The sequence below is a fragment of the Dromaius novaehollandiae genome, chromosome 1, assembly GCF_036370855.1.
Source record: "Dromaius novaehollandiae isolate bDroNov1 chromosome 1, bDroNov1.hap1, whole genome shotgun sequence".
Lineage (NCBI taxonomy): Eukaryota > Metazoa > Chordata > Aves > Casuariiformes > Dromaiidae > Dromaius > Dromaius novaehollandiae.
Genome location: NC_088098.1, coordinates 107598733 through 107617199, shown reverse-complemented (window position 1 = coordinate 107617199; position 18467 = coordinate 107598733). Strand labels below are relative to the sequence as shown.

Sequence of the window (18467 nt, the reverse complement as noted above, 5' to 3'; positions counted from 1 at the left end):
CACATTCGTATATCTGTAAGACTTGACTTTATTGAGGAACATGGTTAGAAAAAGTATTTAACACTTTTGCCATTACTTTTTTTGCTACATGGAATATTCTTGAGTTGTAAATTAATAAAATAGCTCACTTTTAGGGCTTTTTTCCAGCTTATTATGAACTTTTAAACTTGAATTAAAGCATGTATATAAGTAAAATATTAAATTTCAGTCAAGGCAGATCTAGCATACAGCTCCTCACCAATCAGTTTCAACAGAAGCACAAATAAGCTCAGTTTAGAGAGTCCACATGTGTTTAATCTTTGATTAATTGAACAAAACCAAGAGCCTCCAGACGTATTTCTTTTAATCACAGGAAAGATATCTTTTCGGCTGCTTTGTTAGTAAGAGAGAGTCAGCAGATGTGTGTCTGGTCTGAAGGGAATTTCTCTTTCTCAGGAGAAAACAGTTTAAATAGGAGAGGAACAGCCATATGCTGACTATGCACTGCTTAACAGATGATGTAGAGAAGCATCTACTACCACAGGGAGAGGAACCAGGCAGTTTTCAAATTAAATTCCTTTCAAATTCGAAGCAATCAGCTGAAATCAATTTACATATAGGATCCAAGTTGGGTCAGACAGCTCTCATCAAAACAGTCTGCAGACACAAAAATGTAAATCTATCTGTACTGTAAGAAATGTTTTAACATGATGATAGAGAAATCAATTTATTTACAATTTTAAATACAGCAAATATTTCCCCCTCCCCCCACCCACCCCAGGGAATGGTGATTTAAAATAGTAATAAAATATATTGCCCATATACACTATTTGCCAAAAGCTCTATGTTCATAAACAAAAGGACACTGGCACAATGCAAATTTATCCCTATATTTAGCTCATAAGCAGGTGCTTCAGTACTTCAGGGAAATATGTTTTAGAATGGAGGACTGGGAAAAAAGCATGAGAATAACCAATGCATGAGATTGTTACTCAGCAGTCTATTTCTCTGACTTTCCATTATTCTTTTGCCTATATCCTATTATTTTTACCTATATTTTAATCTAGAAAATACAAACGCTAGTGAAAGAAGACAAGTTATCTCCCTCACTTCAACTAGCTCTAGCAAGACTTCTGGGGGAGGGGGGGGGGGGGGGAGACCTACCAAGCAGCACATTGCCCAGCACAGTAGCAAGGCAAGGAGTCCAACTGCAGCAGACACTTAGAGACTGTGGCAGTAAGACCTCTGTTTCCTTCTTCACGTACCTGGGGTTCCTGCCATTATTGATATTTCTAGCTGATGGTCACGTAGTCCAAATTGCTTTCTACAGACTTCTGGACAGCAAGAGCAGAACTAATTAGAGTTTGGGAAGCAATTCACTATGTTGGTCTGATTCAGGAAAAGGACTTACATACCTCTCAGGCTCATGCTTGGAAAGTTAGATCCCTTTAAACCTCAGTTAAGAGCTACAGTATTCACTTCTGTGTCTCAGACTGAGCAACTTACCTTATCTTTGCTATTAAGAGAACACAGGTAACAAACGTGCCCAGTAACCTATCCCATTTTCAGCTGTCCTGTTTTCCATATAATTTCTACTGTGCCAACAAGTTCAATTTTAACTCATACTGGTAAAGAACGAAGTGCACTGACATCACCTAAGCCAGCTGCATCTTCTAGCCTGGATACTGCCTGCATTTCTGTCAGCAAAGGTGGGAATTTTATCCATTTTAATTTCCTTGGTGACAAAACTATGTGCCTCTAATTCCTGGAATGAATAGGAGTCTTTCATTAGAAATGCTCTGTTTTCAAAGTAGTTTTAATTCTCAAATGTATGAGCATCTAAAAAAAGGTTTAACTTCTTGCATCTGTATCATTGTTATCCACTAATGATACCACTGACCTGTGAACTGTCATGGCTATGGAATTAGTTATACTGTTCAAATACTGTGCTGACACACAGCCTCAATAAAAATCCTCTTTCTCACTTTCCAAAATACATTGAATCTTAGCATTTTGGATCTAGCAAGAAAGATATAAATAATACGGGCTTTGAGTCATCTCCATAGAACAACAAAAATCATAAAACATGAATTTTAAGTATGCGGACATTATATAACATTCATATCTTTAAAAATTTCTCTTATATATTACCAAATATATACAAGTTGTATTTTAGATAATACAAATAGAGATCTTCCTTTGAGAACAGATTTTAACATCCACCATACTAAAGACATTTCCAATCAAGTTTTTTTTAATTTTTTTTTTTTTCCAAATCTGTACACCATTTTATCCCTCAGTGCAAAAAATAACTTTATAATGCTCTGCATAACATGATCATCCAATGACTCTGATAAGCCACCTTTCTTTTTAAATCATTTATTCATGAGTATAGGCAAGACTAACTCAATCTTCACTAACCAACACTAAAAAAGCGTAACTGTTGGTTCTGTTCTCCCTCCCACACCCTCCAAGCACAGACCTTGGCCTGAAGAAACCTAATCTTTCAACAGAATATAAAACGAAGAGCTCAAAAGCACCCCAAATCATTTGTGATATCCTAAAGCTATACTGAATTGCACATTTGAAACAAAAAATAATCCACACAACTTCTATGTGAGGCTTTGCCTCATAGAACAACATAATGTTTGCCATATATGGGCTTTTACTATGTCTGACTGCAAAGTACTGTACATAGCAGTTGCCGCAATGCAACTCTTCCTAGCGGGGCCCAGATAACTCTGAAACCTGCCAAATGGGGGGAGACTCTCTTCCCAAGGATGCTACACTGGGCTTTGCCTGTGGCTTGCTCAGTGCTACGGGGAAAATCCACAAATCAGCTCTAGAATCTATGGTGGAAGGAAAAACAAAAAGTGACCTGTGCTTGGCTTGGCAGGAGTACATATTCCTCCAAAGAAGTCTCCAAGGGACTAGCTAAATCTAAGCTACCTTCACTGTGGGACTGTTTGCCTCAGATCTAATGGAACGTATTTGAGCTCAAACAATTTTCATGGAGGTAACACCTTTAAAGCCAAAAGGAGTCTTAATTTATGTGCACCTTGTATACATATTATTTCTATCCTCAACTAGAATGCAAATATAATTTTAAATATATTTCTTAATATTCCTAAAAGAACTGTAGCTTTAGTTACTGTATATAGTCTTTTCTATAACTAAATATAATTTCTCCTCCTATGTTTATCATGCACTAAATGGAAGCGGTAGCGTGCACCACAGGAAGCATCTATTGGCCACTTGCAACAAGGATGCCGCACAGACAAAATGACCATGAGCTAAATCTCAGTCTGTAACTATTTTAGTGAGTCTGTGGTATGGATCACGGCTCTAACGGCAACATTCCTTCACCAAGTTAAAGAGAAGTCTTATCTTCTCCAGGATGAACACAGAAAAGATTCTGCACAGATCATTCTAAAGACAGCAGCAAATACCGTATGAAATGCTGAAATCTAGTCCACAAAAGTTTTGGCTTTTTTTTCCCCCCTCAGTTTGGTGAGCTATGAATTGTAAAACAGCATGCAAAGGGAGCAAGTCATTAAAATCATTTTTGCATAACTTTTAAGAGCAAAAACTCCTTAAAAAAAATTGCTATTAAGAAATGTGGAAATATAGTAAGCCAGGTAGCTGTTGGAAGCACAGAAGGTATACCAGCATTATCCATATACATCAATGTTAAGCCTACTCACTTGTAGAGAACTCGACCGTAACAGCAAATAAACAGCATTTTTTTTGACATTCATCCAACACTAAAATGATACTGTCCAGTAGGACAAAAGCTTTCTTATTGCCAGCAATATATTTCCTCATTGAAAAGAAGAGCTAAAAGAACTGACGGCTTGGTTTAAAGAAAGGGCATAATTTTCTGAGGCCATGGGTGTCTCCAATCATGGAAATTCCAAAATGTTTCCAAAATTTTTTGTTCATTGTCATGCAGCTGAAAAGGGAATAACCCATTTTCTGCTTGATTCTTTTCAGAATAGCAGTGGCTGCACATTAGGGATCATTTAAAACATAAAACACTTACAAAAATTAAATGGTCTGAATTCTGACATTTGCACCATTTGCAGCTAATAATGCTAATATTTACTCAGAGAGACCATATCTTGTCCAAGATTAATGGAAAATGAGAATGAATTTTCCAGCTAATTGAAGAGCTCATTTTACATAACACGGGAAAAATGAACTACAGATAAGTCATTGCTGATCTTTACGATTCTGTAGCAACCTTTTCTTCATCTGCCAAAAGAAATTCAGAACAACAGGGGATATTTCATTTTATCAACATTAATTAATGATAACGCTGATGAAACCATCCTCTCCTCAGGATGGTTATCTCTATTCCTTGAAATTCAAAGGAATTTGAAGTGTTTTTTGTGATAAGAAGGCACCTGCATTGACTGTATGCCATTTCTTTCCCTTTTAAAATCATATTAAAAGCTTTTGATGATGCATTTTTAAAACTAGAACAATCAATCTAATACATACTGAAGATTATCTTACAATGAAGACTAAGTTATACGAAAAAATCGTGACAAATTCTTTGGTCATAAATACATTTCTTCAAAAATTCATTATGACATAGCATGCGAGGTAAAAAAAAAAAAGGAAAGGGTCTAATTTAGAGGGAAACATTAGATTTCCTATCTTGATTTCATCAAATAAAATCATCTTAAATTGATTCAGCCACCTTCTCTGAAACTTCACATAGACCATATGTGGATTGCTTGCATAAGGATAAGTTCTGCTCATAGACAACCTGAACATAGAGTTTCAACACATTGCCTTCACATGTCAGGACTCTTCCACATGAAAACGGTTAAAAATTATGTCTTATTTCCATCCAGTAAAGGAAATCACCCTAGCAATTCTTATTCTCATTTGGAATTTGCTGAAATATTTTTTTTTTCATTTGCACCATGCTATGAGTTCAAACAAACACTTTAAATGTTTTAAATGTCATTATTTTATCTTTAAACCATGTTATATGACAGTCGTGAAGGCTCATGGAAGGTCAATTTTTCTAACTCTGAACTAGGATTATCAATGTAATAATGATATCATTAAATCTGAGTACTATAATAGCCATAATAATTAAGCATTTCCCTTTGCTGCACTATTGGATTTCTGTGCATACACATTTCCTTATCGCCTTTTTTTTGTTTGTTTCACATCAGAAATTTAAAGGAGCTGTACACATTAAAAATATAAAATAGGAACATAAGACCATTATTTTGTTAGGTTGAATCAGACAAAGAAATTTCTTGTCTTTCACCCTACATTTTACAAGCAAAAGTAAAGACAACTGGGTAAGGATTTTTTTTAAATATGGGATGTTTGTAAAGCATCTACTATTTTCATTAGGCCTGAATATGTGACCACACCATTTTTGTTTAATGAAAAAAATTGGATTTTAACATTTTTATTTTAGTTCTTTTATTTAGGGTAGACCAGAACATGCATGCAAGGCAGAGCATAGCAGCTGTTTAAAACCATTTCCCTTCCAGCAATTTTTAACATAACAAAGAACGAAGTTCACTCCTCACTTTCAGGAATGCAACATCACTGCATCTGAGCTATGCATCTGCTATACTATACAGTACAGAGACAGACAGAGAAAGAAAGAAAACCAGACACAAATACATACACACACTAGCATCTAGAAATATGACAGTAAGTTTCAAATAATTTATTCTCATTTCGACATATTTTTTCATTCATTCTCAGGTCTTATTTGGCCAACAGGTTTCACAGCAGTGACACCTAAGCAGGAGTTCCTATTGGCACTAACAAACACCTCCAGTTGGGCGGTTGTCAGCAGGTTTGTAAAGGAAGCAGAATAACTAAAGAGAAAAAACGAGGCTCTATCTTTAAGAATTAGGTGGATGCCTTAAAGGATTATGTTGACATTCAAACTCTCAATGTTCCTCAACTGACTGTAATAGCAAAGGAAATTAATACACCTAAACTTATATGAAGTAGCTAAAATAATTGCTTTTACTTTCCTAATACACAGATCACTAAATTATAAAAAGTAGCACATTTACAAGCAACTTGGATATCACAGTTGCACAGAAATTTCTCTTAAATGATGTTACATTGTTTTTTAAAACATGCTTCAGAGGCCGCTTTTAGTAAGCCAGGCTTTCAAGTGTTGTTCCAGCTGCACTCTAAAGGTTAGTTTCAACGCAAACCTACCACTGATTAAATGTTTTAATAAGCATTACCAACAGCATTACTATGAAACCTTTATTGACTCAAGCAACTTTTGTTAATGCCATTACTTGTGGGCATAGCTTCACTATTTTTTTGAAATGTACTTTTTCCTTTAAACTTCAGGAGGAAAGCAAGCAAGCAACCAAACCTTTCTATTTAAATGTCTGTCTGCCTTTCATTTGAAAGGAACATGAAACAGTTTCAGCAGCATGCTTTGAAAAGTTAACAGGGGTATAGCAGTGATACTAATATTTGCCTTTAATCTATTCTTTCATCCTAAATTAAACATTTTTTAAGGATCAATTTGATGAATCGCTGTCCTACAGAAGCATATGTTACATACTACGTTTTGGTGCAGCCGCACTGTAAAAAAGAACAAAGGAGCTTAACAAGATTCTCCGAAAAGTGAGAGTCGTCTTCATTATAAACAAAAGAACGAATAAGCTTTTGACTCGGCACTAACCATCAGTGAAAGGTAACAGCTCAGGTAACAAAATCTGCAATTTATTCATTAATTTCAGCTTGGTTTAAACAACGATGCTACACAACGGCAGTCGGATGTTCACTAACTTAACATAACATAGTACATACAGAACGTACCACGACTCTTTGAAAACAGTATCCAAAGAAATAGGACATTGTGAGAAGGATATTAGTGTTTTAGAACCACTGAAGAGATGGAGCTGTCAGGTGATCCGTCATATTAATCCCATGCTATGGAAGTTTTTCAATGTCACTGCATGGTAAGTCTGCATACTAGGAGCAACTCTCTTGGGAACTAATGTAGAAAGCACTTGGAGCATTGTCCAGCATAAATTAGAAACAAATGCGTCAGCAAACTTTTATGCCCAACAGCTTACTTAGTGTAAGATCTTAGGTATCCTGTTATTGAGGAAAGAGGTAACATAGATATGTACTTCCTTACAAATACTTTTGCAGAAGCAAGCCGCTTGAAAAGCAAATCCATACGTCAATGGAAAAATAAAGCTGTTTTCATAAAAGTTACCCAAGAACTTTCATAGCAAAACTGAAAGCTATCTTCTCAAAGAAACATAATTTGAAACAAAGATCCATGAAGTCAGTGACCAGCGAACATAACCAATTTCATTCTCACTTGATTTTTCTTTAGATCCTCAAAAGCTTTAGAGCGGAGAGAGAATGATGAATACAAGCCTGCAGCTACTGTTGTCACTCTTGATTACTGATAAATTCTATGTAACACTGCATAATAGATACCCACAAGATCAAGAGATATCACTTTCCTCAAAAAAGTGTACTTGCGGGAAAATATAAGAAGAAAATTTAAATGCTGAAGCAATCTATGCATGGCAATAACTGAATTTGATCTTGATCAGGTACATCTGTTCATCAGACAATCTTCGGCGACTCAAGCACAGGAAGCAGCTGCAGTCACTTTCCAGTCTGCTGATGGGTATCACTTCCCTTTTTCCAGAACTGCCTTTGCTTCTTCCCTGTGAAAAATGACTTTTCTTTCCCAGTTGTTTAGGTGATAGCCAGAACTCTGCCTCAAGCACTTACTCAGAGAAGCACGAATAGTTCCGGTTTGCGCTCCCACCTGTAAAAGCTGACATTTACAGTGAGAATTACCCGGTTTCGTTTTGACAGGGACATGCCCTTTATCACGTTCTTTAGGACCTTTCACCACCAGGGAATGTGTCACTAGTAGGTAGTAACCTGAAACCAGTTACATTCCTCAAAAACAAAACACGGAGCTAATTTAAGTAGGTCTCCAGTGATCAAAAGGCTGAGTTCAGGAAGTCAAGAAGAGGGAGGCAAACAGACTTGCAGCAGTATAAAGCTGTGAAGGATGATTACAGTCTTATCTGATTATCCCATCACGCACTGGTTTTGGACTACCATATCGAAGCTTCACTCTACTGCAAATTAAATTTGAAGATATACCATGAGGTTACATTTCAGAAATTCAGAGGGAATAACGTTTCAAATAAAGATGAAACCAGTCAGACAAGAAGAAAACAAAAACTCCCCAAATCAAGCAGGAGTTATGTCTCCTTTTTTATTTGTCTTGTAATTCAGCTTTCTGCTGGGTTCCCATTTATGCAAATTTATATCCTTCCCATTTATGAAGATCTTACAGATCTCAATTATACAGAAAATGTCATGCAATATTAAATTACCGAGCTACATTTCACAAGGCTGTGTAGCTCAGGATAGTTTTACTGGTCTCTGAAGTGTCTGAGAGATTTTAATTCTTGAAATATCAAGTGGCTAGCTATTTGATTAGGGAAAGTTACTGTCCTGGTAACATAATCGAACAGAATGCAGTCAGTGCGCGTGTAAGTACTGCTCTGGTAGATTTAAGAAAGATACCACTTTGCCAGCCAGAAGGATCATCTTGTTTTTTCAGGCCATTTTTTTGGTAAGGGGGGGGGGGGATGGGGCATGGTTTCAAGGAAATAACCATGAGAAATGCAGGAAGTAGTGCTGGAAAAAACGTTTATGGGGGGAAAAAGAAACAGCATGGAGAGGATATAACAAATCCACCATATCATAAGTAGACACGTGGGGTCTTCCTGCTTTTTGGAAGGGCCATAAGAGGCAGAGATTGGGTAAGAAAAAGATGTCTCTAATTCAGTTTGCTGAAAATAAACAGCATTTAGATCTTGTTCAATGTTATTCAGCAAGGACTACACTGTCATGACAGAGACACACAACAGTGGAAGAAAATGCAGCATAGTTTGGATCAGATGACACGCTCACCATAGCCCATGCACCAAAGAAAGGGTGATGAATAGAAGAAGAGAAAGGAACACTTTTTTCTCCCATTGTGTTCTACAGTTACTGAGGATTTTAGTCCCTCCAGTTGTAGATATCATATCTAAAGTTGTTTCTAAAGCTCTTAGATGATCTAAGACAACAAAAATATCTTTCAATATTTTTGCACTTCAGAAGTTTTTATAAGTTTCTAAGATTCCTCTTCATTCCGCTGTTTGCACCTGGACAATCTATGCACGGTATAAAGAAAAATAGATGTCCATCTTATTCCATAGACATGGAGGATGAGACAGGATGTCTCGAAGGTTAACATTGGCGCTGCTCAGAAAATGAGCTATAGGAAGAAATAACAGACATGAAAATTTCTTTTTTGTATTTATCTGAATCTGAAGTCATATCTACACATGTACTGAACAGCAAAAGAATGTCATCTAACTGAAGTGGTTGCTACAAGATGTAGTGGCAGAAAACGAAGCAATGAATTCTTTACTGTGTTATAAAACATGAACTGGTGCACTAGACCATAGCTAGTTCCAGTGACAGCTAGCAGGTACAGTGCATAAAAAGCTTTTCTTTCTTATGATTCACAAAAGTTTTTTGGTTAAACTTACAGCATCAAAGCATAACCAAAGGAGTACTCTAAATAAACTTTTGTATTCCCTAAGTGGACACCAAATAAAGGCAATTTTACTGGGTAAACATACAAAAATTAAACTTGAACACAGGATTTCTAAAACAGCAATGGTCTATGACAATACTGTGGTATTCAGAAAAGGGCATGCTGAGAAGCCAGTCAAAATGGTTCGCTGATTTGTTGCAAACCACTAGGAATGTAACCAGAGCTTATAAAGATGACAGTATTATATCTACGTCCCACAGATTTTGAATTTAATGTAAATTTATTCTACTAGCTTTCAATTATTTCCTTGTTCCTCACCTCTTCTGTGCCATTTAAAATATTTTGGTGCTTTTGCACTGTCACATCATTACCTTTTCTGTTAAAATTCTTTGACTATAATCTGCTGGGATACAATTAAAACTGTATAATATTACACTGTTACAGACCTAGAAACCTCATTTCCAAACACAGACAGTAATTCTTTTCCCTTACAACAATGTGGGGGCTTATTTTTAAAATGAAAAAAGCTTGCAAATCTTGACTGCATTTCAAACTTCTGAGACTATCCTTCAATATGAGAGTCATTTTGAACTGGATTAGCAATTCACTACTATACTACTGTGAGGTAGCAAACAGTTGAAGCCCCGTTAGAAGATCCTCATCTTTTATTTTTCTCCTAAGTATTGGAAGAAACACTTAAAAAACCTCCTGGTGATATTAGTGTTCCACATATGCATCCAGACCCTGTCAGTAAGACTATTACTGTAATCTCATCAAGGTGACTTCAGACAAGGGTCACAAACAGTTTTAGAAACTAACAAGTGAATTGGCACTGGCAACGCTGTACCAACAGTTGTGGCCTACCTCATGTTTCTGGGTTTTGACAAAAAACTGTGGAAGATACAGAAACACCACATGCAGGTCAAAGATTTCTTTGAGGTACCTCACAAACCGAAGCACATGCAATAAGCATGGACAGAACTTTAAAACTCAGTTTAAGGATCAATGAAGAGTGCTAAAAGGAAATAACAGCAATAAGGTAAAAATCAGATTCTCTTCACCATTAAGGTCCACTCAAAACTGCTCCTATAGGACATGGTATACAACATTTCTGAGTAACTAATCAAATGTTCTCAAAAAATTTGGATTAAACAGGTTATGCATTTGCTGGATAAATTTTCAGTTAGTCATGCACTAATTATTTTTATCAATAACAAACAGTAACAAGGAAACTCTGTGGTCAGAGGTCTTAATGGGGTGTACTTACATGTTATTTACATGTGATTACATGTGGCCATATCACAATGTGGTTACACATGATGCTTGAGATCCCTCTGGTATATGCATTAAGAAAGTACTTGGGATCTTCTGTGAACATAGGCGCAGCTAGGCAAAGGGCTCAGGTAAGTGCACAACTTCCCAGTCTGTTTCCTTGGCCTCCTGTGAGAGTTAGGAAAATCTAGCCCCTCAGATGCATCTTTTTCTAAAGCTGGATGAAATAAGTTTCACCACGGGTGTCTAACATTAGCTGTGACTAGACTCCTAAATTTAGACAAGTAGTTACCAATATGCACTGTTTAGCCATTGAAGAGAGATCAGTATTTTGAGAGAGTAATTCACCCAGTTCTAAGTCAGCTCTTCAAGAGAGCACCAGATGAACTGCTATAGATCAGAGAGGGAATCTATAAAACTAACTTAAAATAGACACCGAACTTTCAGATAGGAAGAATTCCTCTCATATTTAAGTATTCAAAACTGATTTCTTTTTTAACCTAGTCACAGCCTATGAATGCTTGAAACCCTTTCATGTACACTCTCCTCCTCTAAAACAAGTAGATTTTAAAGGGGATACAGAAAGAGATAAGCATAACAAAGGGACGTGACAACATACTTGACTGTTCCTTCCTTTGGCCAAATACTTATAACTAGACGGATAATTTGTAGGCCAATTCTTACAGAGCAAAAAAGGTCATTTTGTGTTTGTACACCTGCCATTATCTTGTTCTAGTGTTTATTCATGCAACAACAATTCCAAATGTACCCTGTTAGATCAAATCCTAGCTTTCCTGCCTCCTATCATGCATTGCATTTTGCATGGATATTTGGTGAGCACAAAACATCAGTAAATTTAAGTATGTAATATCTAACAAACACTAAGTAATCATAACTGCATGGAGACACAAAAAATGTGAGAATGCACAAAAACGTCTAAATTCCTACAATGATATGATACCTCTTCTATTTTCCTATTTTCCTGACTATTTCCTTATTAATAGGTATGTAACACATCTATGCATATTCATTGCTTCTAACTTAAAATCTCATATGAGAGGCAGTCCACGCTTTATTTTCAATCTTCAAATAACGTCAAGGCGAGGTTGTTGCTAAAGCATGAAAAGACCTGCACTTACTTGCGACCTCCAGCGATGCATTATGACTTACAGCTTCCCCAAGGTAATTCCTGGCCACACAGACATAGATCCCTTCATCTGGCCTGCTTTTGCGCCCGTGCACTATGCGTAAGAAAAATAAAGATCCGCTGGGCAGCAACATCCGGTGGGAGCGTGGATCATCTTTGTCCGTTTCCACTCTTTCACCCCCTTTGTACCATTCAATCGTTGGGGTCGGCCTTCCTTCAGCTTTACAGTTTAAAGTTGCTGGTTCTCCTTTGGAAACAATTAAATCAGAAGGGTGTTCGACAATTCGAGGCGGGAAATCTTCTTGCCGAAGGCGGGAGCCTGCAACATAAAAATGCAGTTTTCTTATTAGAATGGTGCCGCGTACAGTCATAAAGTTTTGTAACATAACAATTTAACCTATCCCGTAGTCCAGGATTTAGTAAGAATGGCTATTATCATCTTCTTAAAGTGAAAAAAAAATCTCAAAACATCTTTATGTATTTCATTGTGTGCGAGGTTCTCCCAAGTGAATAAATTCAAAAGCATTTTTCAAAAGGCAACCTACATTACTGAAGTAAGCTGCCACGTTCCTAAATCACATCAATTTTTATACTGATACATTCACATGGATGAACATATACATATATGTATGTATTCTACATATGCAGAATTACAAAAAGCCTCTACAGATATTATGCCATATTTGGCAAAACTACTACTTCTCTAATGTACAATATAAAGTCACGGCTAACTACATCTGACCTTTTGGAGAGTCCATTAATTCACGCAATGCCTGTCGAGTAAGTCTAACATCTCTGATACTACAAAGTTACTCTATTTTACCTGTACCATCAGCTCCCTTTAGCGACTTGTTAAGCAGTATTAAAGAGGTAGAAATACATGGAATGCCGGAGTGTTTCTTACAGCTATTATGTCAGGGAAAACTAGAGTAAATTTTGTGTTATAAAATTTTTACTCTCTCCTACTATTTTTTTATCTAATCTGGATAAAAAGCAGCCTGAGAGGAAAGCATCAGGGATAAAAGAAAATGTACAGGCAACCAAACTGCTCATCTATAAAAGCATTCAAATTCAAATTCAACCTAATTCAAGCTGCAAGCTGATGATGGCAAGGAAAAACTCTAACGATGGTGAGGATAGTTATATACCACAGAAGGATACAGCAACAAACAGGGTGCCCAAGAATTCTGAATTACACATAAGCAGCTACTGAGGCTTTTAGGTTTTTAAATCGTTGACTCCATTTCCATGTACTATTATCCTCATTTCTCTCTTTCTTGATACACAGTTTTACCATGGAGAAAACTAGTCTCTTGGGTCAATAATTCCTGATTATTAACATTCTAAATGCCAAAGTTTTTATTAGTATTAATAATATGGTTTTTGAACAGCTGCGTAGCAGTATGAAGAAATATGAAATCTGTACACTGCAGGTTAGAAGACCGTAAATTGGTAAAGAAAAAGGGAAGGAGACAAGGAGAGGATGGTCCCAGAGAGAGTTCTGTTTTCAATATATACACTGAAAACATCATGAAATGTAGAACTTGCATGTAAAGTTTATTTCACATTTCCTTCACCTCAAGTTAATCAGTGCAAATTAAACTTCACACTAATCAGCTAGCATTAACCGCACAATCCCAAGTCTCCAGTAGTATGGCTTGACTACATTAAAAGATGCTGGTATTCTTTATGCAGTACAGTAAGATAGCTTTATATGAATGTTAATGTTTATTAAGTATGTTACAACCCAACCAGCAAAGCAGCCTACTCTTCAGTCCTCTGAGAAAGGATATTATAAGTGGCCCTGTATTTAGGGCTGCATTCCTAAACTATAGGAAACGTTTTATCACTTGTCTAATTTGTTGATTTTTGTTCAGATACCCAAAACATTGCAAGACTCTGCAGTAACTAAAGCAAACAAGTACATTTCACATTCCCTTTTACCTGCAACAACTACCCGAGACATGAAAATTAAAGTAAGGGCAAGCAGAAGGGAAGCCAGGAAACTCCCAAATGCTTTTGCTGGCTACACGTCACGGCGCAGCTCCGAACGAGACTCCGGAGAGGGGATTCTGAGTTGCCCCTGCCAGGTGCAGGGACAGACCAAACCCTGGGAGAGGGGTGCCTGCAATACAAGGAAACTGGGCCATCCTGCTTTGCTATTATTATATGTCATTATGGAGAAATCAAAACTTGACTTGTAAGCAAAATGTATAAAGATAGTTAAGAATTGTTGCAAAAGTCCAAGTCTGCATCTATGTTATGTGAATTACATGTTCACATTCTTATGGATTACGCTATCCAAAATAAGTGAAAAAATAAAATGAAATATAAAGGAAGGCAAATGAAATATTATTTTCAGATTTTCTGTATGTTCATTCTCCCTCCTGACATTCAAGTCACTGCACGCTAACTTCAAGTACTGTACAAAACGAGAGTTTACATGCTGAGCTGTAAACTTTCTTGAAAACTGAGACTCAACATTCTCGAGGGGGAAAAAGTCCACGTACAAAGTCAAGTTCTCAGGAAACTTCAGGAATGCTCGTATACTTTTAAAATTTCTTTGGCAGGTAACATTAGAGGAATTTAAATGACAGAACTGTCCATTAACAGATTTTTATCCTAGCATTTTATAAAGTAACCTTTCTCTAGAAAATTTCATTGAATTGCTTGAAGCAGAAGGGTACATAAGTTGTATGAGTAGTTGACTGGCACCCAGCAAGCATTAACAGCAAATTTAGTGACAACTGCCTAAGGGGATATAACAGCCTTGACAACCAAGTTATTATCTTTCTCCATATCTACATGTTATTTTTTTTAAATCTTTCTTTCCTTTTAGCCTAGTTATTTAAGCTCCATTTATGTTTTATTGAGAAGAAGCAGCTTCAATTATCAACATAAGTCTTAAACTGGGCAACAATCCTGTAATTTTCTTGTCAAAAACCCATCCCACAGTGGATCTTTGGTAAAAAATAGAAGCAGAGCACCTATTATGCACTGGATCTGCCATTAAATATACAATTAAGCTATATTTTCCCCCCACAAAGATGACAGCACTATGTTATAGGAACTAACCAACTTGTGTTCTCTGCTTTTACTAGAATTCAAGTCTTTCATAAGAAGACAACAGGATGCCACCAATTAAAGTATGCCATACTACTTATTTCATGCTGCTACTTAAAAGAACAATTATATAAAATGATGTGTCCAGTTTCTTGGATGACGCCTTAGCTATTTTTACAAGAATTCTAACGCTGAAAGGAATAGAAGTGAAGGTTCAAACAAAGCTCCTAACGTTAGACGAATCCTAAATTTCTAAAGAAAAGAATTGCTTTATTCTCTCCTTAAAGCTTCATGTTGATATGATAAACAAATATAGAGTATTGAAAAATAGAACAGCAGGGAACATACACTTAAATGGGAGAACTGCTGGTATCAGGGCTACAAATACTATGCTAGTCTCCTCTAATCTTCTAACAACAACAAAAAAACATGAGGTAGCCTGACACAGTTAGAAATCAGGACCATATTTTGGTAAAATGTTGACATTTCAGCTGAGATGGATAGGAAAAACCTCATTTCCTAAGGTCTATATAATGTAAATAATGACGTAACGAATATGCAGTAAAAATGCTGCACGACCTACTAAGTCACCAGCCAAGTGGCAAAAAAACCAGAACATTGTTGGCCCTAATTATTTCCATTCCACAAATGCAGCCTTTAGTGTATTTTATGATGATTTTGAGAGCACGAGATCTCAGTCCCTTTTTTTTATTGGAACTCTTTACGTTGTAACATAAGATCTGAATAATTGGCTTAATTGTTATCAAAGATATTAGTAAAACGCTAATAAACAAAACCAGAGTTTCAAAAGTTAAGATTAGGTGATTCTTGCAAACAATGACACTTCATAAGAACATAAGACTGTTCCCAGTTTCCCAGTACTTCACTTACATATCACAATCTCTTCAGAAACTTTTCAAAAAGTGGTGGGGTATTTTTGTTGCTTTATTTTATACAGATGAGAATGATGTTCCAAAACCCTGTTGCTCTTGGGGTTAGATAGCTTTCCCAAATTCTCAGGTCAAACATACCCACAAGTAGTAAATACCCAACCATGAGCCTTAAGTACCTAATTCTTCCTGTACTTGAGCTGCTCTTGAATTCAAATCTCTCCACATCCTCCTTGATACTGCATCAATCCCTTTGACGTGCTTACAGATTGCAATCATATACCTTTTCCCTTTTTACCATACTCTTCGAGTTTTGGTAGTTGTTCCTGTTAGAATCAAACTCACCTCATCTGGTTTTCTCTCATAAGATTTGCTTACCATTCCCTTGTCTGAAAATCTAGTTTTAGTTCATCCTTTTTGAACACAGAAGACCCAGACTATATAGACTTTAGAAGTAAAAAGACTTAAAACACTATTTCAAGGATACACTGCAAAACAGTATCACATCCTGTTATGGGAGAACAATAACCAAAGGGAAATCAAAGTATATGGCTCGCTCTCATATCAGGGAAAAGCACCCCACAGTTTGCTCCTATTTATGTCACAAAACCCTGGAAGCTTATACATGCCATTTCATGCAAGGGCCTAATTTGCTTGTCATCGTGTGAAAATCTAACTTCAGTATATGGATGTTATTTCAGAAACACCTTTTTATCTGTTATTTTTCCAAAAGTGGCTTTTTATCTATTCAGAGTCATGCAGCTAACCTAACCTCTCAGGTTATTTGTGCTTATAGAGAGCAAATAACTTTCAATGAAAAATCAATAGGACAATTGTCCTATTCCCGTTCACTTTCTTTCTCTCAAACTCCTATGCTTAAACTCCCTTTGTCCCTCCCACTGTTTAAATGTTCTTACTCTTTGTATGATAAAGCAATTACCCTTGTTCAGTCTAAATGGAACATTTAATTTCCTGGGCTTTGTAGCCTGCAAAAATAGTGCATTTTTTAAAAACAGCTACTCCAAAATTTCCTTGCCAGATGCTGTAGTCTTTCATCCATAAACAAAGTAATTAACCAAGTAGTGCTGTGCCTCTGGCTCCTGTTTTTTCCAAAATGGTCAAGTCTGTAAGAGCAGAAGCCTCACTTTTGGAATTCCACTTTGGCATAAGGCACAACAGCCAAAACTGCTGGAAACTGATATTTGTGAAATGCTCTGCTTTAAGAATAGCATTTGTCATTGTATCACTTCAGATTCATGCAGTCGTTCTTTGCAGTGACAGCGAGTTTTATTTACTGCATCTATTGATATCTAACAATTGAGTTCTGAAAATATACTCTAGAAAAAGAAACAAATTATCTCTTTAACCTAAACCCTGACATAACTTTGCACAGTCATAACTGCAATCATCTCCATAAATACTTTAAAAGGATTCCACCTTTATGAACAGTAGTGTCAGGCAGTAGAGATGCTGTTTTCCTGCAAATGAGTAGGTATTTTGTATACTGCAGAGAAAAGGGAGTAGCTGGAATATAACAGTATTAACAGTTGTTTAATGTCCACCCAGGACTGCAAATTTATTGAAATGCATTGTAATATGTATTTAATAGTTCCAAATACTCAGCTGAGAATAGGTCCAAATCTTTCCAATGGCTTAGACACCATAAAACGTGACGAGCCTCTCACAGGTTGGATCAGTAGAACCTGCAATTCCCCTATATGCTCCCAGTAAACAGTATCGTCTCCACTTCTTTTTCTGAGTACACAGTGGAAAATAGGAGAGAAAGACTTGACTAAAAGAAACGAACTGAAGGCTAACTGATCATCCCTATCATGAAACCATTGAGATGCTCCCCAAAAAGAGAAGTCAGGTGCTTCAGTCTATACCACTATAGAAGGAATCATTTTATTTCCCCCCCTCAAGCTGTTATTGAAGCTTCTGTTTCTTATGAGAGATGAAGTGATAAATAAATGTTCTTTTTCATTATTTCTGTTACTAAGGTACATTTTGGGGTAAAACAAACAAGTTGCAGTTTAAATACACTGTCTGCATATAAAATATAAAAAGAAAATTTGTGGGTCATGGCTTTTGAACCTAAATGTCAAAATCCACAAAATATTTCTCCCAGTTAGAAAAATAACCCTGAAGTATTTAACGTTGCTAAGACACCATGAATTATAATTACATTTCTGTCCTGACTACCACACTATCAGAAGATGCCAGAAACCAATAATTTACTGTATACTTAAGGCTGAAAAAATCTACAGAGTAACCACAAACAGCCTGGAGTTTTAAGTTATGTCCATCTCTTTCCCCAAAGCAAAAGATTAAATGGGAGCCGTACTGAAAATGCCTCAAATTCAGACTGATCCTGTGCCTGGCAGTTGTACTGAGAAAAGTTACAACCCAAATATTTGTAGCAACAGAAATTCAGTTTACATAATATTCTAATAATGTGTTAGTCAACTGAATAGGAGTTAAATAAAGTATTACAGCAATAGGGTAAAAA

General features: G+C 36.4%; 1 protein-coding gene across 6 annotated transcripts in view; it reads right to left on the bottom strand.

The window, feature by feature from the left end:
* Positions 1-18467, bottom strand: part of ROBO1 (roundabout guidance receptor 1) — a 739670-nt gene that overhangs the window by 266284 nt on the left and 454919 nt on the right. For all 6 annotated transcript variants that reach the window (XM_064523274.1, XM_026107996.2, XM_064523237.1 and 3 more), the window contains one exon: positions 11998-12324. In XM_064523274.1, coding sequence (XP_064379344.1) covers positions 11998-12324 — 327 coding nt within the window. The remainder of the gene's footprint in view (positions 1-11997; positions 12325-18467) is intronic.